The sequence below is a fragment of the Alligator sinensis genome, unplaced genomic scaffold, assembly GCF_000455745.1.
Source record: "Alligator sinensis unplaced genomic scaffold, ASM45574v1 scaffold196_3, whole genome shotgun sequence".
Classification (NCBI taxonomy): domain Eukaryota; kingdom Metazoa; phylum Chordata; order Crocodylia; family Alligatoridae; genus Alligator; species Alligator sinensis.
The window spans coordinates 67,571-91,592 of record NW_005842264.1 but is presented as its reverse complement, the minus strand read 5'-3'; the positions used below and the strand labels follow the sequence as shown (position 1 = coordinate 91,592).

At 40.6% G+C, this 24,022-nt stretch overlaps 1 protein-coding gene across 4 annotated transcripts in view; it reads right to left on the bottom strand.

The window, feature by feature from the left end:
* Window positions 1-2,606: 2,606 nt before the first annotated feature.
* Window positions 2,607-24,022, bottom strand: part of ASNS (asparagine synthetase (glutamine-hydrolyzing)) — a 26,723-nt gene continuing 5,307 nt past the window's right edge. For all 4 annotated transcript variants that reach the window (XM_006027733.2, XM_006027734.2, XM_025209029.1 and 1 more), the window contains 10 exons: window positions 22,313-22,550; window positions 20,246-20,431; window positions 19,809-19,910; window positions 17,988-18,115; window positions 14,769-14,895; window positions 12,102-12,208; window positions 9,162-9,262; window positions 6,661-6,742; window positions 5,795-5,950; window positions 2,607-4,066 (listed from right to left, as the gene is read on the bottom strand). In XM_006027733.2, coding sequence (XP_006027795.1) covers window positions 3,857-4,066; window positions 5,795-5,950; window positions 6,661-6,742; window positions 9,162-9,262; window positions 12,102-12,208; window positions 14,769-14,895; window positions 17,988-18,115; window positions 19,809-19,910; window positions 20,246-20,431; window positions 22,313-22,550 — 1,437 coding nt within the window. In that variant the 3' untranslated portion in view covers window positions 2,607-3,856. The remainder of the gene's footprint in view (window positions 4,067-5,794; window positions 5,951-6,660; window positions 6,743-9,161; window positions 9,263-12,101; window positions 12,209-14,768; window positions 14,896-17,987; window positions 18,116-19,808; window positions 19,911-20,245; window positions 20,432-22,312; window positions 22,551-24,022) is intronic.

The following is a 24,022-nucleotide window of genomic DNA, read 5'->3' as shown; positions in this document are numbered from 1 at the left end:
TACCTAATCAGAAGGCCATTTACTGGTGTAATATTTCTCTCCCCCACTCTCATTTTTAAGGAATATATTAAACTACTTTTCCTCTTGGCTATGATTTAATTTTAACTTGTATCACATATGAACACTTGACATGTGGGGCACAAGAGGCCCAGGAAGTTTGTCAATCTCTCACAAATATTTATTACATACTTCCTGCTACTCTGAGCTGTAAAGCCAGTCCTGGGGACGTTTAGACCTGTACAGAAGGAAAGAGCCCCCTTCCCCTTTCCCTTTGCACACAATAAACACTCAGAGGCCAAAGTCATAACTGGATTTTCTTCAAACAGAAAGATGGGTGAGAATAACCCTCTTCTCATGAGAAGGGGTGAGTAGAAAACTGTATTCAGGGAACACTGTCTGCATCTACACAACACGCTGACTGCACAGTTGTTACTATGTGGTCATTTAGCGCTCGCACAGTAACGTCATCAATGGCTTTTTGGTGCCACTAATTGTGCAATAGTTCGTTACGGCTGCACAGAAGTGTTGCATCATACTTCGTGCTACGTGATGCTACTGCACGGTAGTAACGAGCTACTATGCAGTCAGCATCTCGTGTAGACACAGCCAGGGTAAGCAAAATTCAAGTGGAGGGATAGAAGGATTTAAGCCTCCTTATGGAGAAGAGGAAAATGAAGGAACTGCTGCTAAGAACAGACCTGTTCCTGTCACAGAAACGTAACATTTGTGCCTGGAGAAGTTGGGCCGGTGTTTGTTTCAGAACAGAAATATCCTGTGATTAGCTTTTACACACATCACCCGTCTAATCAGTTTAGAGAGCAGCTGAATACACTGCTTCCCTTCTGCCATTGATTCATTGATGCAATCCCAGGATAACCATTCAGATGCACTTTGCAATGTCCCAAGATAAATTGTTAGCACTTCTTACTCCATGAACCCTCTTAGGGTTTACCCTGGGACAATGGACAGGGATGTCCGAATGGCTTCACTTTGTCCTGAGATAATGATTTACTCCTGAACAAACACAGTATTTGTTTGTTAGCTCTACTGTTTGAAACAAAGCAGACATGTCTACATGAGATGCTACTATGCAGTAGCATTGGTGGGCACTAACCATGACACACCACTTCTGCGCAGTAGTAACAAGCTACTGTAAAGTAGCATCTGAAAAAAACCATGTGGGGATGGTACTGCACAGTAACATTACTACGCAGGTATTTAGTACTTGCTTATATAGTACTAAATGACTGTGCTGCAACAACTGCACAGTCCAACCACTCGTGTAGACGTGGCTAGTGGGTAAGTGGCTGTGCCCCGTGTTCCTTTTCCCCAAAGGGTCACAACATTCACTTCTGACCGGAAGCCCAAGCTGTATTATAGTGACAAGCATTGTAGCGTGATAATTGACTTCTGCCTACTCTGGAGCTTGTTTTTAGACATTCAGCATTTAAGTACTGGAAATATTTCCATAAACAGCATATCATTCCTTTGTACATTAACAAACACAAAGCTAAGGTGATCAACGCTGTTACACAGTCTGCCAGATTTCGTTGCTTAAAGTGGCATAAAACTGGTTTAGAAACTTACATGAACACGTTATAGAGACTCACTTTTTGGTTTATGGTACCAGAAAGCTCAAAATGCCATTTTTAATTAAAAACCTTTTCTTATATAATGCTTCTAAACCATGTTATTCATTTATATTACTTAGGACCCCTGTTATATGAAAGTCTGTATTTCTAGTTTTTTGAATTAACAAAGTCCAACTTAGCACATTACTATATTAAATTATTTATAAAAGCTATCAAATGTCGGAAACAAATAGTCTGATACAAGGATTGTTCAAGTTAAAAAAAACCCCACAGCCCTGTGCTCAAGTGTCTTTAAGATTCCTCATAAGAAGTGATGGTTTGTAACAACAACAAACTGGACAATTCTAGAAATAGGAGAAAAAGTTTAAAGCTGAGATCACTGAAATGTTCTTTGCTAGGTTAGTACTAATGAAACAGGGTTTCTATCCCTTGTGAGTACTGTTTATTACAGGGTAAATTAGTAGAAGTGAGACTAGACTAAGAGAAAAATTTACCATCGTGGCAGCTGTCACCCCTCACTCCAAATCCACTATCTTAAAAACATCATTCTGACTACATTTAGCCAGAGAAAGGGAAGTGGGTGATATTACCCTTTCTACCATCTCCAGCTAATATCTGAACCACTTCCATAATATGGAATTTGAACTCATGTCATCATCCTCTTCCTAGCATGTTAGTTCCTTTCCTGCTTTTCTTCTGTTTCTCTCCATCTCTTATTTTGCCTTATGTCTAGTCACGGCAACTCCACTTTTTGTAATGCTGCCCTCAACCTGTGATCAGGAAGGCAGCTAAAAACAATACATGAAACTGCTCAGCACTAGTAAGTCTGGCAGGACCTGACTGTGAAGACTGTTGAGCTGGCTCTGCATTTCTTTAGCAGTGGAGCTGCAAGTAAAAATCAAAGACAGAAAAAGAACCCGCATTTTCTATCTTTGCTATTCTATTCCCTGCCTTTCTCTGTGAATTTTAACATGAAATAAACAGGATTGAAGACTAGCAACAACAAGCCCAAACTATTTAAACTAACCTTTTATTTTCCCTAATAAAGGACTGTTAATATTTTTAATACGTACATAGTCCATATAAAAATAATACTTTATACAGCAATAATATGAGAAAGAAAATATAGGATATTCATAACAATAAAACTTTACTTAATAGTACCTATTTCAGCTGCTTTAACTGCTTTTCTTTCCTTCCTCCCTCCCAATTTTTAATAAAAGGTTTTAAACAATTAATGGTGGTTGTTACAATGGAAGTACAGCCACAATAACATGACATAAAATCCTGTGCTGTACTTCACATTTAAAATATTAAGCAGTTAGAAAAAGGTTTCATTAACATTTTATCCCTTGTTGGGCCCAAGACACCCCGTAATAAAGCAACCTCATGAAGCCAGGAAAAAAGGTAGGATTGTTGCAACCCTCAAGTTGAGAACTCTTAGCCTACTAAAATTCATGATTTACATTTGATGAAAAAATGCTTTTCATGATAGGACTCACTAGAACTACTGTGATTTTATAATCACTTAATCTTGGAAAATTAGAATGCAATAGCTGCACTTTGACAAATGATGTACAAGATCCCAGGTACCTAGGCATCACCACAGTGCAGATTCTTGAACAGAGATTTAGTGCCCCCTCCAAAAAAAATGCACACTCAGTTAGTTCAAAAGGACCTCAATACATTTATTTTAACCAGAACAGCATTCATTTATCTCTAGTATTCAATTAAATATCAACTGGCTTTGGTTTCTTGGACAAGATATACATTAAATCAGAAGTACATTCGTGCTTTGGTAATGCTATTATGAAGTTTGGCAGACAGTCTATCCACAAACCAGTCATTACGCCAGATTTGGAATGGGGTAGGACAGAGCTGCTTACAGCTGCTCTGCACTGTGGTGCTCTAACACAAATACTCCCCTGACCTGCTGAAGCTGCTCTAAAGATGCTATAATGCTACCAGTGCGGCATGTACAGCAGAGTAGGAGACAGATCATGTCAGCGGTCATTCTGGATGAGAAGTAAGTGTAAACAACTATCTGAGGAGCTCCATTTATTTAATAAGGAGACACTCAACACACACTGGAGTTTCCTGAGGGTTTCAGCAGTTTGACTCCCATTAGAATTAACACAGATTTTTAAAGATGCTGGTAGCAAACTAGCAAGATTTAAGAGTTCATTTGGCACCTAACTTAAAAAGACATTTAAAAAAAAACCACTTGAAACCTAGTCATTTCTGTTCTGGAATTACTAGAAAGCCTATTCTTGAGCGGTTGACTTGTAATGCTTCAATGTGCGAGCAGAAGGATCAGTAGCCTTAATCCATCTTGGCATCCAATAATGGGGAAGCCAGTCACTTTGCCCCGGGTAGTGCTTTTCAAAGATCTGGCGATAGTAATAGCCTTCTTTAGTTTTAGGTGGATTGAAAGGAAATTTCTCAGCTGCTTTTTCCAACAGAAGGTCATCAACCTACAGACACAAGGGAAATCCAAGTTAAACTGCAGTTGCTTTATAAATTTTTTACCAGATCATTAGCTTCAAGTGGAAGTAGTGCCAACTCATTTCAGGGGATAAGGTCTAACATTACATTCCACATTTTATTAAAGTTGTCTGTTACAGCAACAGATTAAAAAGCTTCCTAAGAGGTGAGTTTCTATCACAAGATATCTGTGCATGGCTGCCCCTGAAATAATTGGAGTCCTGTCTCTCCATTTGCTGATTATTTGTTTGTGTGTGTGGTGTGTCTTTTGCTTATATAGTCCATGCTTATTCATGTTAATACCAGGTTCTTCTCCCCCCAATGAACTTACACAAGTCTCTCTTCATTTTTTCCTGTCATATTATCAATATTTAGACTTCTATCCCACACCAAGAAAAGCTATTGGGAATTAACTGGAACTGTTTTGAGCAAGTTCCAGTTATGCAGTTTTCTACCAGGTGATAGGTTTCTTGTTCTGATTGTATATTAACCTCAGTTCCCATCCAGTTCTGGTCCCATTCAGCCTGCAAGTTCTCAGTGGCAATAATTTGGGAGCTGAGATACAATTCACTTTTAATTTCCCCACTCCAACAGGGGCAAGGAGCCAGCTGGCCTACAGAGCAGAGTTGACTAGAAGTGTAACAGAGCAGCTGGGTGCCCCTGGCAGTGGCAACACACAGGGACAGTGGCTGCTACCATGGCTGTGAGGCTGCTGTGGCAGCTGTTATTTCCCCCTGTCAAAGTTGGTGCCTGTGGCTGCTCTAGTCACGCCACCTTAATTAGACTACTGGAATTGACAGTAGAGGGTACACAGCTTCAGGTGATCTCCAAGGGCTTTCCATTAGTTGGGCTCTATCATAAAATAAAGTTGTCCTCCCCATCCTGCAGAACCTCTTGTTGAACAGAACAGTGATATAACTAGAGCTTCTCTAGAGATAATACTGCCAGAACTATTTTTCCTGGTAAGTACTGAGGGAGCAAGCTGCCCCAACACCCTCAAAGGTGGTCTGGATTGAATTCTCTATTGTATGACCTGATGAATGAGTAGCTCACCTGTGCACTGACAGAATAAAGTGCCCATTGCATCTCCCTACTAGTAATTACCTCCATTTTGTATTTTTTGCATTGCTGAGGCAACTATTCTTGATGCAAAACCATCATAATTGCAATTATACTGTCTGACACTGTAACAAGAGGTTTGAGTTCTGAAGAGTCTGGCTATGTTATAGAGGTGGATATCAAATATCAACACTGAACAGATTCATCAGCTGGGAGCCAGGGTAAAGCAAGTATGAATTGTTTATGTAAACTATAGCACCTGTGCCACATTCAACTCAGAAGCAGGCCCTGTAACATATATACCTATATAAATTCACATGTATACTTGCAATACAGCTTCCTTCACTTACTTTAATAATATTAAGATTCTTACATAGCCATTTTCATAAGCTTTTATCATCTCTTTCCTTCTAATATACTACCATGCCAATCTCTATTTAAAATGTATTTGGGTAGTTTTTACAGCCTGAAGCATGATGATTGATTTTTAAAATCAATCTTGCTCCTGCAATATACTAAAGCAAACATTAATTTACAAATTTCAGCACTAAAATTAAAGATGTATTTTCTAAACTGAACAAACTGCAGCTTGTTGGCTGAAGCAGTCAATGTATTTGCAATACGTTTCACAGTTAGAGTGCAAGGGTACGCTACTGTACCTGCTGATCAATATAGTCCTGGAGAATTGAAAACCATGACTTCTTGACAGAGGTTAAACCATCACTGAAGGCTTCTTTGGGTCTCCAGAGTATCTCTTTAGGAAGCAAGTTGGAATCCTGAAAGGACTCTCTCAAAAGATATTTTTCAATTCCATTCTGTTGACAAAAAGCATATCAATGCCTTGAAAAGCAGGGTTTAAAGCATGATCCACTCCACAGGCCAGTGAGTAAGGACCAGATTTTTTAAATGGATCTTTCCTTTTTGAAGTCCATTTGAAAAAGGCCACTGGCTACCAATCCAGCAAAACACCATCTCATATGCTCAGCTTTAAACATGTGAACAGACTAATAAAGCTGATAGGACTACTAAAGTTTAAAATAGGGATGGACACTTATTTGGGCCTCCAGGCCACATAGGGAGGTTTGGGGAGCTGTCGCAGGCCAGGTCAACACCCACCCCCTGGTGCAACAGCTCACCAAATCTCCTTATGTGGGATGGGCCATGGGCAGGTGGGGAGCAGGCATGGGCACCAGGGCTGCCCTGCAGCTCCTCCCTACTGCCCCACCAGGCATAAGGGCCAAGAGGCAGTCCTGGTGGTGGCAGGGAGGAGATGCAAGGCAGCCCCAGAGCAGCCCCCAGATCCTGCTTTTTCCCCCACTGCCACTGCCCATGGGTCCCAGGTGGTCTCCAAAGGGCCAGGGATAGGGCCAATGGCACCAGCCAGAAGGAGCCACCACCACCAGGACTGCCAGGAAATGGGAGTCCAGACATGGAGCCGCCCCATCCTGCTATGGTTCTACATGCTTCAATACTTTGCTGGATCAGAACCTTAATTTCCAAGCTGATTTTTTATGGTTTTGTATACCTTTGGGATTCTCAGTTCTGCTGGCAGGGATAGGTAATAAGAAGTAAACCGGTGATCCAGAAATGGGACTCTCAATTCAAGACTGGGAAAAAAACAAAAAACAAAAAAAAAAACCAAGAACCATGAATTATATTAGAAAATATAGTACAACAAACTAGTGACATGCTGTCTTATAAGTTCCATAACTGGAAATTCCACAACTCTCCAGCTACATTTACTGTGCATGACAGGAGTTAAATGCTTTATTTCTAAATATTTTGTCTATGTCCATAACATTATTTTCACTTAATTCAACAATAAAGACAACTGGGTACCTTACATACACAGTATCCCTCAATTAAAGAAAATTCAAAACTATGTTATTATATATGGTGCCATCTGCTGGAAAACTTGTTATATCACACAGATCCCTGAAATTTCCACTGCAGATTCCATATCCTCAAATCAATGTCTGTTCATCCATATAAATTAAAAAAAAAAAAAAAAAAAATCCAAATATCCAAAAAAATCTATGTAGAAACAGCAAGGTGTCCACGGGGGAAAAGATGAAAATTTCTTAAGATAGTGTGTAATCTAGAATGTTATGCCTAAAAGTACAAGTGGGTGTGGCTTTCAAACATATCAAGAATTAAAGACAGATATTTGAAGCCATCCTGCAGTACTTTTATTCAAAATTCAATGGGAATTCCACATGAAGAATAACTGAGACCTTTCTGCTTCTAGATGACATGTCTGAGAGAATATTGATACCATTTCTGATAATTAATATTTAAGGCAACAAATGAGTCAATGGGAACTTTGCTTTGAGTTACAAGACTCAATACCAGTCACTTATCCACTTTCTGAGAGACATGTTAGTTTAAAGTGACTAACAACATTAACCTAGTTGGGTTAGGCTGATTGGAGCACCACTGAAGTCAAGTGAAAATATAAAACAGTAAAATATGGTGCATTCCAATTTTATAATGTTTAGTACCCAAGCAAAAAAAAAAAAGTCATAGTTCTGTATATGTCCCCTGCCACTATGAAGTACTGTGTCAAGTGCAGAGACTGAATTTCCCCTCCTGCACATTGACTGAGATAAGACATCAGTTTCAGCCAAAATTATTTTCATTTAATGAGAATTTTATTTTCCATAGCTGATACAGTCAAAGGTGCGGTGCCTCCCCTCCTCCATCACCCATCCTCTCCCTATTGTCTGTTATTCCTGTCACATCACACCTAAATTTAAATAGTTCAAGACGGCACCTTGACTTTCCAAATATTTTATACAGCAATATCCTTTGGCATATCAAAAGGAATAGGTGATGATAGCTCTCCCTTAACTGTGTGAATTAAAACAACCATACATATGAAGCCAATTTCATCCAGAAAAAAATGCAATGCAAATACTAGTTCTACTGTATCATTACTGTGTTTAAATGGGAAACTAAAGCAAAGGATATCAAGTGACTTGTCCAAAGTTACCCAGGCACAAAGCAGAGCTAAGGGAAGGCAGATCTTTATTTGACCCAAGTCCTCTGCTTGAGCCACATACCTGTCCTTTACATCCCACTGACTGAGCTGCTGCTTACTCTTCTAATTTTTATTCAGCTGTCTGTATCGATTCCTTTTGTAAGTTAATACACCAAATAGAGAGAATGGCATTAAGTCTCAAAATAGAATAGTTTAGTATTAATTTCATAAGCAGCAACTTAACAAAAATCACTCTCCTATATTTGGTAACCACTGTACCAATTTTTTTAAATCCCATCTCTCTCTGTAATATGCTTTTCTCTGGCAGTTTCAATATATCCTTCTTGTCCATGCAAGAGATCCAAAAAATATACAAACATTATACAATTTACACAATCCACCTTTATCCAAATACTCTCATTAGTTTTTAAAATGTGGTATATTATCACTGAGATCATATATTCCTGAAATACTTGATTTGCTAATATAATTTCACATAAAAAAAAATTAAAACTGAGAGAAAGGCTTTCCTGGATAAATCATCCAGACAGCAGCCTTCGAGTGCAGTTTTAATAGGACCAATTACACACAATACCCTAAATGTTATTATCCAAATTCCTTCAGGTTACAAGTGCAATTTAATCTTTGTACATAAGCCCATTCAACTCTCCAGCCTTCAGCACAGTCATCAGTATTTATTCCTACCTGAGGTGATTGATTTTTTGTCTAAACTTCATCTTGCGCAAAAAAGCTGACTGCTGTTCAGAAGCAGCACCTCATCTGGCTGAACCATCAGTGCTTTTTCATTGGTTAAATACTGGGTCCTCTCATATAAGTAGCAAATTTCTCATTCACATCAATGAAACTAGAATTTATCCCTTAAAATACACTGATTTATAAACGTAAGAATATGGAGAGTAGTATTGAACCCTGTGTGCAAAGAAACAATCCAACGATTGGGTCTTTGCTTCTTTAAAATATAGTCTGCTTGGGTTCTTGAATCCCACCTGGAACCAAGGCATTCAGGTACCTGAGCTATGCCTTACCCATGAGCTGCAGTAGTTCTGTCTGCACGAAGAACATCAAACAGGTAGAGCTCTCTCAGAAGCCTCTCGCTCTCTTCCGCAGATTCTTCAGGAGAGGGAGCCTGTAAAGAGTATTGTATGCATACGCCATAAAAAAAAAAAAAAAAGTGTACTGGCAATTCAAATGCTTCCTGTTATTTAGGCTAGAGATTAGAAGGAACTTCACAGGCATTTATAGACACGCTGTGAGAGGAGGAGGGAGGAGGCTCTTTAATTAAAGCACCCACAGCACCATATGTATCAGCGTCCCCATGCTGAAAAATGGTGGCGGGGGTGCTTTAACTAAAGCTCGTCATACAAACTTAAGTTCAAGCACCTCTGCTGTCATTTTTCAGCCCAGCGATGCTGATACACGTGACACTTTATTCTGCGGGAGTGTGGTAATTACCACGCTCCAGTAGACTCGATTAATTGAGTCTGCTCCAACACGCTGTAATTACAGCACATTGAAGCAGCCTCCCCTGCAAGTGTATAGGCACCATATAACTATGAGAATGGTCAGGCATTTGAACAGGCTACCTAGAGAAGTCGTGACATTTCCATGTTTGGAAACTTTCAAAAGCAGGTTAGACAGACACTTGGGTGGGATGGTTTAGTCAGGGATGATCCCGCCTTGAGCTAGGAACTGAACTAGACGATTTTGTGAGGTCTCTTGCAGCCCTACTTTTATACATATGGTCCTAAGTGGATTTCCAGTGATCACAGTACAGTGATCTGCACAGATTTAAAGCACAAGCCAGATCAGTTTTAAAAAATTCTAAATAATTGAGAATATATAGTAGCCTGTTTGTTAGGACTCTTTTTCTGCTACCTTCCTCACTCAGACACACAAACAAACACACACACAAAACTTGCATGTTCATATACCAACGCCTTTTCAGACCCCACACCTAGACTATGAGCTTTTGTATATTTCCCAAGAGCTACATCATGTTCTATTGAGAATACACTAAAGATTGCCACACAACACCATCCTAGGAAACTGTGTAAGGCATAAGTAATCCTGGAACAGGAAAACAGGAGTATAAAATGACCAGTCCTCAAACACATTATTAAATTCTTGGAGCATGTAAATGGGGATGCTGAATTTAAAATTTTACATAAATATTGCATGTCTGTTACTACTACAATTTTCACCACAAATCAAGATGAGCTCAATGACAGATGCTATCTAAAAAGTATAAAAGGATCAGGTCAAATTCACAATAAGTGTAAACCTACATAGTTTCTTAGCTTCACACTTCAATCCCAGAATAAATATCAAGAACTGAGAGTAGTGCTGGACAGGTTGTACTCAACCTGGCGAGATGTGAGCAGTGGGGTCCCCCAGGGCTCGGTCCTCGGGCCCGCATTGTTTAACATCTTCATCAGCAACTTGGACGAGGGGGTGGAAAGCACGCTGTCCAAGTTTGCTGATGACACTAAGATGTGGGGCAAGGTGGACACACTTGAAAGGAGAGAGAGGCTGCAACTAGATTTAGACAGACTACAAAAGTGGGCAGATGAGCATAGGATGGGGTTTAACGCAGACAAATGCAGGGTGCTGCACCTTGGGAGAAGGAACCCACAGCATACATACAGGCTAGAGAGTTCCCTTCTTGAAAGCACAGAGGCAGAAGGGGATCTTGGAGTCATTACTGACTCCAAGATGAACATGAGTCGCCAATGCCAGACCGCAACCAGCAAGGCCAGCCATACATTGTCATGCATCCAAAGGTGCATCTCAAGCCGGTCCAGAGAGGTGATACTCCCCCTCTATGCTACTTTGGTCAGCCCGCAGTGGGAGTACTGTGTCCAGTACTGGGCACCGCACTTCAAGAGGGATGTGGCCAGTCTGGAGAGGGTTCAGAGGAGGGCCACCCACTTGGTAAGGGCAGCAGGACAGGCCCTACAAGGAGAGACTGAGGGACCTGAACCTGTTCAGCCACAGCAAGAGGAGGCTGAGGGGGGACCTGGTGGCTGCCTACAAACTCATCAGGGGAGATCAACAGCAAATACGTAGAGTCCTTTTCTCCCCAGCACCACCTGGGGTGACGAGGAACAATGGTCATAAGCTGATGGAGAATAGATTTAGGTTAGAGATCAGAGGGCAATACTTTACAGTTAGGGTGGCCAAAATTTGGAACCAACTTCCCAGGGAAGTAGTCCTCACCCCTACCTTGGGCAAATTCAAGAGGAGGTTGGATGATCACTTGTCTGGGGTCTTGTGAACCCAGCATTCATTCCTGCCTGTGGCAGGGGGTCAGGCTAGATGATCTGTTCAGGTCCCTCCTGACACTAGCTACTATGAAACTGAACAGTGAGATGCCTGAATCTCTCTCAGAAATAGTCTCTGCATCATCAGGACAGTAGGCAGAGCACCCTACTGTTGCTATAGGAGAAGGGAGAAATTTGTCTCATATCCCCTGCTGGAGCAAGTTGTCATAGCCTCAATGTCAGTGGAGCTGTGACATTTTATATCTGCTGAGGTTCTGCCCTTCAGTCTCCATCTGGCACTTTAACCAACCTAAATTTTTCTTTAAAGTATGGGGTTTTTGTCCTATTCACATTAAAAATATTGCAAAAAAGGTAACTGATGATCTCTAAAAAAGAAATTGAGGTAAAGGCAATACCTAGATTCTAGACAGGATATGCGATATCCTCTTAGAACTTACATATTTCAGTTTTGTTGAATTAGTCACATACAGAGCTACGCAAGAAGCAGCATTTGCAAGATAGAAGTTTTAGAAACTACTTCAAGCATTCATTTTAAAAATTATTCACTTGCAAATGAAAAGTACCAACAACAGAAAAACATTAGGTACTATTCTGATTATTTCAGTGAAACCACTGAAACAAAATGTGTGTGCGCACAAACAAAACTATTTTTTTACGTGTGTGAAAAAAAATACTGTAATTTACCTTATGGAAGTAGATATATCCTTGTGCCAGTTCATCTGAGCCTTCTCCTGAGAAAAGGACAACACTGTCTGTTTTCTTGCGTATGTATTTTGAAACTAGATACATACCTGAAAACAAAATAATAAAGTCATTATAATCAAGTTATAACTACACAAAATGTTTCAATTGCTTCTATAATTGTAAATGGACAATATTTAATATGCTAAATCAAAATGTTTCTTTTCATATTAATTTATGGTAAGAAAAAGCTAAAATACACAAAAAGGGCATTTCTTTCTGGTTTTCACTGTCAGAATAATATTACTAACTGCATACCTTTATATCTATTTATGATACAAAGCCATTTGTTTGTTTATGTACACTCCTGCAACCAGCCTTAAAGCACAAACAGTTGGAGTGAAATATGTGATCTCAATCTGAGAAAGTACTTGAGCATATATATAAATCCTATGGATTTAACAGAATTTAAACACACACACACACACACAATTAAGCTTAAGCCCTGTTGTGAATAGAAGTGATTTTCTCAATACAGGCTTACAGTTGTAGGAAATATAAGAATGATAACAGGCTCACGAGTTAAGATTAATCCACAGAAGTAATAAATATGTAAACTTCACTTTTTGAACTAAAATGATACAAATCTTACTGTTTTTCAAACTTCCTTAACATATGATTTTTAATAAATTTATTTCACCCCATAAACTGCATCTGACTGGAGGGGTGGTGGCAACATACTTATGGCATGGTAGCTCCTATAAAATACTACAGTGTTGAAACCTCCAGAGTAAGGCAAGTCTAGGGCTCCTTAAAACTGCCTTGTGGGTACTCCTTGATTGGAGAAAGGGGCATCACCCTGACAGAAAATGCGCACTTGTGGAAGCGTTAGGCAGTCAGCAGCAGCTCTAATTTGTTGTTCACTGGTAGAAGCTACAGCCATTGAGGCACTGAACATCTGGACTTGGCCTGGCCTTTCAACTCTGTCTTGATGGACAAAAGCGAAGATGGTAGGACTAGGGTAGCCTCCACTTCCATACTCTTGTCTAAGTGTACATGCTGAAGGTTTTGGTGTGATGGTCATATAGACCTCTTGTGCATACATCATGATTCAGAGGATTGACGGTTGACAAGAACTTGCCCACTTTTCTGAAGTTATTTTACATAATTTGGCTTTGTAACAAAAAGTGTATTAATTTTTTAGACATTTTATAGGCATTTATTTTACTGGGTTCCACTTCACTGGCATATTAAATAATACCCATGTGTAAACAAAAGTATCTAGAAAAGAAATTTGAAAAACAGGTCAAACTCTGAATACCATATTTTCTTGCATACCACATGCCCCAAAATGTGACACAGACACCGTTTTTTGGAAGCATAATGTAGGGGGAAAAAAAAGATGTTTTCCCACATCCATGTCCAAACACGTGACATAAAAGTAAGTCCTCCTAGAAACTAGGAGCACTCAGGAAGTGTGGCATCCCAGAAGATATCTGGGTGAGGCAGCAGGAACTTCCTGGTATGGCAGGACCCTTGGGAGGGGAGTAGCAAGACTACTACTTCTTTACTGTAGATTGTTCTTTATGTAAGTTACGATAAATAATTAAAGTGTTGTTTCTACACAACAAGCCTCATCAAGATAATATTGACAGCTCCCTCAACCTCAGCCAGCAAAAAATTGCTACTTCAGCACAAGCTACAGTGCTCAGCCAATAGCTACGGCTGTGAGAAGGTTACCAACAGACCCCACCTCTGCTGCCTGCTGAAGCAGAAAGAAGTGTCAGCCATTGGAGCATAGCATCCCCCTGCTTCTGTTCCAACAAATGAAAACTAGCTTCCCTGCTTAAGATAAATTAAAACTAGCCTCCCCACAATTTTGAAGGGATGATTTTGGGAGGAAAGCTGTGTGTAATATGCAAGTAAATATGGTATTGCTTATTGTAAAATGTCAACCATTCAGGAAAATTTCCTTTTGTTTTGTAGTCCTTGGTGACTTTCCTTGGAGGTATGTACAATAGTTAAAACAATTTGTTACACTCAAAACAGGAGTCCTGGATAAAATTCTGTTGTTTGTGTTATACAGGAGTTCAGGCTAGATCAGTGTTCCTCAAATCTCTTCAGATTCACAACCCTTCACAGTAAAAATGTTCACAACTACCTTACTTTTACAGTTAATGTAAGAGTAAATACATACCAAATTAATAGCAATAAACCTATGTAAAACTTGTTTCTGCATGTATTTCTAACAGTTAACAAAGAATGCCTGGCATTAGAATTTATGGGGATGCAGAGAGGGGAGGGGTACAGTTGTCTTTAATTAGGCTGTAATAAAATTTAATTCCTCCCCACCATTGTTAGAGGCCAAGAACCACAAGCTGAGTAACAGTAGAGTAGGAAACCTAATGTGGACTCAAAATCTATTAATATATTTCTTCCATTTAAGGACCTCAAAGCCTCCGAAACATAACCATACATCTCTTCATAGATAAAGTGAAGTACAAAGAAATTAAATAACTTGCCCATTGTCTAATACTGAAGCAACAGTAGAATTGGAAATAAAACTGGTTTCTCTGACCATTAAATGGTCTATGAGGATAATGTGCATGCATAAAGCTATCAATACTTAATAATAATAATAATAATAAATAATATTATTACAAATCTTACCTACTGAAGCTCTTACTGTTGTAATGTCATAGGTTTCCAAGGAAAAAATAACCTCTTCTAATGCCTGAATGCCTTCTTCAGAATTAAATATTACTTCATGATGTTCACTGCCAATATGAGCTGCTACCTGTTTACAATGACAGTTTACAATAATGGAATGATTTCAATTGAAAACACTTTACAGATATATACGGCACATCATAAGTGCCCAGTCTCTTTTTCAACAAACTCTTACCATGATGCCTTAGGTGAAACTGGGACAACACTATGCTATCTACTGGAACTTAGAGTAGGAAATTTGATAAGCAAAACAAAAGTTCTCACTATACTAAATTCCAATGCTGACACTTCCCAAAGTGCAATAGGACTTGTAATGGACATAAGTAGTCAAGGTATTTGATTTTAAGTGCTGAACAGTCCAAAAGACAGCATGATTCCCTCAAAAGGTATCTACACTTAAGTCTGAGGCCCTTAGATTCAACCAATTAACTGCTAATTAAATTGGAGGTAACTAATACAATTGCAAGAGCAAAATTAGATACCCCATACACATTTCTTCCAGGATGTAGATGTTAGTCATTTATCCTAAGACTTGGCCACAGATGTAGGCAGAGTTGCTGCACCTTTGACACATGGGCTACGGGCAGAAATTACAAATACACTGGTAAATGTGATTGAAAACCGGTCCAAATCTGTAACACAACAGAAGTTCAGTGCACATAAACCACGTTCAAAATGGCTGAAACTAGTTTAGGATAAACCTGGATAGATGTAATATCAGACTGAACTGATTTAGAGTAAATTGGTTTATTGAACTTCTGTCCCAGATCCCCTCCAGGTCCAAATTTAACTCAGTCCCACAGCATCCCAGTCCCAAACTACCACATTGCAGGGTGGGTAGACTAGCCCCAGCTAAGCAAGGAGGTGTGCTCTAATGCAGTGTTTCTCAAACCATGGGTCATAACCCAAAAGGGGGTCACAAGAATATTTCAAAGGGTCAGGAGCAAGTGCCAGAAAAATGCACAAAAGCACGGGTTTCCCATTGCAAGCTGGCAGCATTCCAGCCTGCAAGGGGCTGCTTGTGCTATGGCCAGCACGGGTCATAAGAGCAGCCCCAGCAACCAGATGATGGTAAGTGTATGGAAAGTGGGGGTTGGAGGGCTGGGGCTTGACAACTGTTGGGGTGGAGGAGGTGGTGTGTGCAGGTGTGTATGTGCGTGCGCGCATGTGGACGGGATGGGAGTGGGGGAGAGGGGCAGGTGCCTGCTCGCACTGATGGAAGGTGGCTGGGTGTCCGGGCACCAAGGCTGCGACTGGGGGGCAGGCGGGAAGGATTATGGGTCAGGCACTGGCAGGGCCAGGGTGGTGTGGGTTGGGACAAGCCATTGATCTTTGCAAATAGGTCCCAGTACAAAAAAGGTTGAGAACCACTGCTCTAGTATACCCTGGCTTGACCTGGGCTGTTGCAGGCATGTGGCTGCATTTCCAGAAACAAAAAGTGAGTATCTGTTCACTTGCTTATCATTTTAATCTACACAGCTTAGACTCAACTGCAAAGATTGAACTGATTCAGCCTTGGGCTTTTTAACTGTTTGAACATAGCCATGGTCTTTTTGGTGATGATGCATTAGTAGCCTTGGTCACAGAAAGGTCTTTCAAATAAAGCCAAAGCTCTTGATGCTGCAAGATTTAACTAAGAAGCAAAGCCAAAGCTGTGTAAACTTAATATTACATCAAACTTGGGATCCATCCAAGAGAGAGAACTATTGAGAGAATCATTGGCAATGTGTAGGAGGTGCACCTGAGTGCACGTGCACCCCCTGAGATTGGCTGTGCACCCCCGAGAGAAGTGCCAGTGGCACTTCCAGGTTTGCCGCCAGGCAACCCAGCCACAGGCTTCTGCAGCAGGGGGAGGGGCTCGCAGCTGGCCTACCACAGCAGGCACATGCAGGTCAGTAAGATTTCTTCTTGGGGAGGGAGATCAAGACCCCCACAGTGCAGAAGGGAGCAGGTGAGGGGCAGGGGCAAATCATTCAGCCCCACCCCTGCCCGCTGCACTGTGGGGATTGTCCCATGACCCAGCCCGGATGGAGCCCCATTCACAGTGCAATTGGAGCCCAGCAGCTCCCGCCACTGCGCACACAGTAGGGTAGCCAGGGGAGGGGCGGCACGTTCCCCCAACTGCTTGGCTCCCCAGTGCTGCATCCCTGTACGAACCACTGGGCTCCGATTGCACCACGACCTGGCCTGGTCAGGACCCCATTCACATTGAATGGAGCCCCAGCCGGGCCAGGTCGTGGGACAAGCGGAGCCCAGTGGTCCCTGCAGAGTCATAGTGCCGGAGAGTCAAGGCCCCAGTCTTTGCACAGGGCAAGGGCAGGCTGCAGTTGTGAGGTAAGCCAGGTTCTGCCTGCTCCATGCCTTGCTGCAGTCTTTGAAAGTGGCGCAGCACAGCGCCATGTACCTCACTGCCCGACCTGCCCAGCTGCGGGGCACACATGGCACCGTGCCCTCTTTCAAAGGCTGTAGTGAGGCACAGAACCATGGAGCAGGCAGAGCTCGCCTTGCAGGTGCAGCCTGCCCTTGCCCTGTGCAAACATTGTGAGGGCATGTGTCCTCAGCGCCGCGACTCTGCAGGAGCCACCGGAGACGGCTTAGGCAGGACGGGGCGGGGGTCCCAGAGGCTCCATTTTCTCCAGCCTGGCAGCATAGCCAAGGCTGGCCCCACTCCAGCTCTGGGCCCCTCCAGGCAGTGTGGGGCTGGGACTGGACTGGGGCCAGTGCAGGGAGGCAGCCAAAGCCAGTGCAGGGCTGAGGGGCAGTGGACACTGGCACCAGGCAATGACCCCTGACATGGGAAAAGGGGCAGCCGCACAGGTGCAGTGGACCCTGGCCCCAAGCCCGATCCTTCCCCAGTGCCAGTTCCAGCCTCTTTACCTTCCCCCACCATGGCCCTTTCCCCTCCCTCCACAGACTTTCGCATGAGGAAGAGCACACACACACACACATGTGCACATGCTCAGGCCTCCCCCCCGTCAGCCCAATCAGCTCCTGGGGGACCTCCCCCCAGTATTAGGAGCTACCAGTAGGCCATGAAGAGAATTTTTTTTGTTTTAGCTTCCATAATGCAAATGTAAAAGCAGTGATCATACTAAAATATAGAGTTACATCGATCATGCTACAGTGTAAACTGAAAAAAAAATTAATTATTCACCATACCTTTCTGGCAGCCAGTAAATCAGGACTGTCTTCCATACCAATTGCAAAAGTTTGTAAGGGGTATGTGATGTTTGATTCTTTCATCAGCTTCAGGAGCATTGCAGCAACCAAGCTGGAATCCAACCCTCCTACCAACAAAATAATTTATTTTATTATTGTTTTAAGGCACTGATATCTGTACAACAAAAAAATGATTTAAGGCAGCCTTATTACTTAAAGGCTGTATTAACTTAAAATATATGATATACTCATGAGTGCGAAATACAGCCTTAAAAGATAAAGTTGACATTGTACAATTTCAGTGGAACATTTGTAGTAGAAATTACTAATGCAACGTGATGTCCAGCAAGCTTGACAGAAATTCTTCTTTAATATACATAAAGGGAAGGTAGAACAATGATTTTTAAAAGATTTTAAAATATTCTCCATGTCCAACCTTTTAAGATTGGACTGATCCTCCATGTCATTTCCATTATGAAAGTGCTTTCTTCATCTACTTGATGCTTATGATTCCATATACCTCCTTGGAGGTTTTTAAGACCTAGCTGGGCAAAGCCTTGGCTGGGATGATATAGATGGAGATAGTCCTGCTTTGAGCAGGGGGTTGAACTAGATAATCCCTTCCAACTCTAATTTTCTATGATATACCTCTGATAAATTTCTTTTTTGTTTATAGGTTGTGAGAATAATTAATTGCTCAGTTTGCTGGCTGAACTAGCCCACCCTCCTAGAAATTAGTTCTGGATCAACCAAGGCTCTTAGTTTGACAGCAAATGAAGACTTTGGCTCCATTTTCAGTGTTTTCCCCATTAAATTATAAAATGTTTTAAATAACATTTATATAAATTTGGTACTGAAACCTCATTTCAAATTTTAAAAAAGTAAATGTTATGATAATAACATCACCAGATATTTTGACTTTCCTGAAGGTTTCTTTCTTTTTTGCTCCAAATATTTTATGCAGACAACACAAAACTGTATTTTTTTCCATTTTTTGGCAAAAACACTTTGTCTGAAATATTTCACCTATTTCTGCACCCCACCCCCTAGGGCTTCAGCTATTCGCTCTGCATAACAACTGCTATTTCATTCAAATATGCATCTCACTGGGTACATGGTAAGTGCATCTGATTAAGCCATGGATGCCTATCTGCACAGCCTACTACAACTCTGATTGTCAGTAATTTTACAAATAAAAAAAATGAAATGTCAGACCCAAGGCTAAAACAAAGTGGGACAAACACTGGGACAAAGTGCAATCATTCAAATGTTCATTTCCGTTGTCAGGACAAGAAGTACTAACAGTTTACAGTATAACATGGTACAGTGCATCTGTATCGTTATCCCAGGATTGCATCACTGAATCAATGGCAGAAGGGAAGCAATGCATTTAGCTGCTCACTACATCCTGACCAGAAGAGAGCGATGTGTGTGTTTGTGCCAATCCTGGGACAAATGCAAACATAGGTTGTCCAAGGAGAAATGCAACATCTGTTCCTAGCTTTGCTCTCACATGGAGCTTGACATTCCTTCATTTTTAAGAGTATGTTGGGGAAACGGATTGAATAGAATGTTATGACTGCATTTCTTCTTGGTGAAAAATGGTCATTCAGTCAAAAAGACCGCAGCTCAACAACTTAGTGAGGCTCTATAAAGATGACAATTTTCAAAAAAAAATACTTCAGATTTCTGATGAACATTGTAACAGAAAAGGTAAATTAGCATTCCTATAATTGTAGATAGAACACTAACAAACCATAGTAAATAAACACTTTTTAGGTGGCAAAAATAAGTATAAGGACTGAAAGTCCTGTTATTTACCTGACAGAAGAGAACCAATTCTTCTGTGAGACATCAGACGTTTCCTAACAGCATTTTCAAACAGAATCCGAATGTTGCTTTTTACAGTTTCAAGCTCAACACCTGTTGAAAAAGGTAAAACAGGAAAACATCCAATAAGATGTTTTGTTATGACTTTACTGACATTCCTAACTTGGTTGAATCCAAGTCATTTGTTATCAAATGGATTTCAGGCAAGGATGTACAAGCCCCAATATATTCAGAAGCAGCTGGTACAAAGACAGCCCAAGATATGAAGTCCTTCCCTTATAGAAAGCTTCATTTCTGCTTTCTTCCAAGTAATACCAATTATACCAAACAATCCAAGTAACATATTTACCAAAATGATTAAATAATGGGGTATTCTGATTACATTTTAAATGGGTTTATGTACATTTATTTTTGCTTTGCTATGTTACCTGAAGGCAAATTTTCCACTGTATCATAGGCAGCATGCAGAGGTTCATCTTTACAACTGTGAAATTTTACCACTTCCACTGACGCAATTTTACCAGATGGTTTTAAATCCAACACTTCGTAGTGTCCCGGAAGAAACGGCTCCACTTTAGGACAAGAAGACATCGAGTGCTTTAAGTTCATAAGACCTACAGATAAGAAAACGAAATAAGGAAATTTCAAGAGTTTCTATGCAAGTAGCAATGCCTCTAAACAGTAATATGCTTAGAATCAGGCATGAAATATTCCTTTCCAGATTATAAATTAGTTGTATAACAAACATTCCAAATGTGATCCTTTGCTAGCTGGCACAAAGATAGGGTGATACCATAATGTTTGAGGACTCCTCTGTTGCAGGAATTCTATGAACTATAGATGGGGCTGTTAAAGCAGAAGCAGCGTGTGGTAAATACAAGCAGTATAGACACCGCAGGGCCAAACTTTAAGCTCCTGGCCTCTGAAGAGGAATCCAGAACTCTGACTAATGTGCATATGCTATCTATACAGTGAATGGAGATTGGTAGGAACCTCAGACTGAGCTTCCAAGGGGTCTGTATACTTGGTGGGGACCCACTTAAAGGTAGTTGATAAAAACACTTAGGGAAGTGGTGTGCTTGAAATCCCTCTTGTTTGAGGGACTTAAGTGCTTTACTCGGGGATACACAGAGGCCTCCTGAAGGTAGGCACTTGAAAAGTTTTCTTTTACAAAACCAGGTGGCAGCATCCTTGTTTTATAAAATATACTCGTGCCTAGAGGACTTATCCAGGAAGTTTGGAACAGAAGTTCAACTCCCCGCCTCAACTCAAGATGGTCTAAGCCCATGTCTCATCTCCCAGGAGCAATGTCAGACTCCTGTGCAGCACATAGTAAAATTTGACTAGCACTCATTTTTAATTGATGATTATGACTACTTATGAGAGCCTGAAAGGCACAATTTACATATTAAAAGTAACAAAAGATTTATAATATCACCAAGTGGCCAAAGTCATTGCTTTAGTATAAATTAGCTATATTAATTTAGAACTTTCATATTTAATAAATGATAGACTCTCACCCTGCTCATGGCGTTTCTAGTGCAGGCTGCAGATCAGCCTTGCAGTAAATTGTCAATGGCCATATTTTATTTGCCTTCTAGCTGCCACTTCTGAAGAAATTAAAGGAAGCATTTTGAAAAACCTGAAATGTAATATAGCATCAGATAGTCATCTGGATGCAGTTTGATCAATTGCAAAATAAATTTATCTCAGCTTTGTCAGAAGTGAATTATAACATCACTCCTGTAATCCTTATTAGTATGGCAGTAATCCCTACAGTGTTTTTAACTCACAAAGCAAAGTTGCAGAACTGAGTCTAATGAGATCCAAACCATAAAAACAGTGAACTTAATGTGGATGCCAATAACCAAAAGCAGCATAAATGAGTAGAAAAGAGAATGACTTGTATGTTATTCAGATGAACTCCTTCCCTACTTCGATTTAGTAGTGTTCAACTAAGTTAATGTCTATGGTCCCAAAATTTGATTTTTCTACAAAAAGAAGTGGTGGAAAAATAATTTAGGATATCAAACTTCCAAAAAAGAGTCTCCAGCCATAAAAAATGTATGCCCCTCTGAATGAAAATCAGAGTTCAATGAGAATCTCCATGACCAAATTCTGACCTCACACAGACACAAATCTACTGCAACTTTGACTCCTGAGTCCCAATTAATAGTTAAATATAGACTTCAAATTTCTTTCTGATTTCAGAAACAATCATACTTGAAGTCAAACCAACAAAAAGCAGATAAATGATTTTAGGCATTATAAAAAACAACTTAAAATTGACTAAGTCCACGTATTCTTTAGATGTACAAATTAAGTTCTATTTATATATAAGAGCAGCCAATTTTTACATTTTAGGCTGACTGATTAGATACCATTATCAATTGCCTTGCTACTCACTTAAGTATGCCTCTCCTAAGGATTATCAAGAGAAAGCAGCTTTCCTCCCAGACATTGTAACAGCAAAGCCTACATTTTACAGATTTTACCTTTTGCTTCTGAGCAAACACCCAAAAATCCATCTTCAGTCAGCACTTTAAACAATGGCCTCACTCCGTAAGTATCTCTTCCCAGAAACACTTTTCTGTTTCCAGTATCCAGCAGAATGAATGCAAATACACCATCTAGCATGGACGCTGTTTCCTCTATTCCTCCTCTGCTATATAGATGAAGAATCACCTCGCCATCCACTAAAGTTTGAAATTCAAATCCAAACTGTTTTTTCAACTAAGGAAAATTATTAGAAAGAAAAGATTAACATTCACTGACTGCATTCATTTTTTACTTTAAACAAAAACAGATGCACATTTATTTGCTTGCAGTTAACAAGAGAATATACTGTATTCTTGCACAAAACACACCCCAAATTATACTACACATCTTGTTTTTGAATGTCAGAATGAAGAATTTTTTTTTTCCAAGTTATGGCTGTAAAAGGCAGAGACAGAGCCTAATCTTCAGCTGACTCACCCTCCTTTTCTTCTTCAACAAAAGCTGAAACCCTAAATGATCACAAGTGGTCTGCATGGGTAGAGCTATGATTTTGAAAAGAGCTAAAGTTTCCAAGACTGTGAAATAGGAGGAGAAAGACCAGGAGCAACTAACAGATAGCAAAATTACCCTAAAAAGGTGAGCTTGGTAAGTGGAACATCATGGTTATGAAAAGGGAGAGACAATTGTTAACACCTGGGGAGAACAATGATCCATTAAGTCAATTGACTCCCTCAGCTGCCTGAATAGTAGCATCATAGCTGCTACAGTGTGAAGCAGGAATCTAAGCAGGGTACTTCTATTGTAGTCAGAAAAATCAGCTTCCCCGCTTAATACATGCACCCCAATTTGGGGGAAGCTAATTTTGGGGGAAAATGTGTGTTGTATGCAAGAAGATATATGAAGTACCCAGTGGAGAAGAGTTTGAAAGCTGTTTGACATTTTTATATGCAAAAGCCCTTTTATTTCAGCTGTGCTTAGGGTTCTTTCCCCAACTACCCACAGGCTCCCTGTGCAACCTTAAAGAAGTGACTTTCAAGGATGTTTTCAAAAGTGCTTTTAAATTGTGTACATTTATTTCAATTTCTGGATGTAAAAGCGTAAACATATGGCTCTGATTTTCAGAAGTGCTGAGCATTCTCAGCTCCCAAATTGAAAAAGAAGATGTTCAGTACTTCTGAAAGTCTGGTTTTCACTCTTGAGATCCTGAGGGACACCTTTGCATCTCCAGTTTAAGCATCACAATCCCTAAAAATCAGGTGCTCATTCCCTGTTGGGCGATTAAGGAGGCTGAATGGGGAGCCAAGGCTTACTATGCAGACAAAGGGGATCTAAGCATCTCTGAAGGGCAATTCACAAAAACCTACATGCTGAGCAGGGAACCTCTTACACCTATTCAATAGGAAATACTGAGCACAGGGGTGTGTTTGAATTCTCACCCCTGTCTGGAGCTTAGGCACCTGATTCAGGGCTGCATATTGGACTCTAAACAGACAGAGGTACATATTGCTTCAATGCCCTTCCTGAGTTTAGGTGCCTACGCAGACCTCACTATTTTTAAGATGTGGCTTATGGCAGGGATTCTGCTACCTACCATACTTCACAGAATAGCCCAGTGATTACAGCACTCCATGGGAGTGATCCCAGCGAGGTGACTCTCCAGTCTCCTGTCACACATCTACAGGCTGCTATATGGGAGCACCTACCAC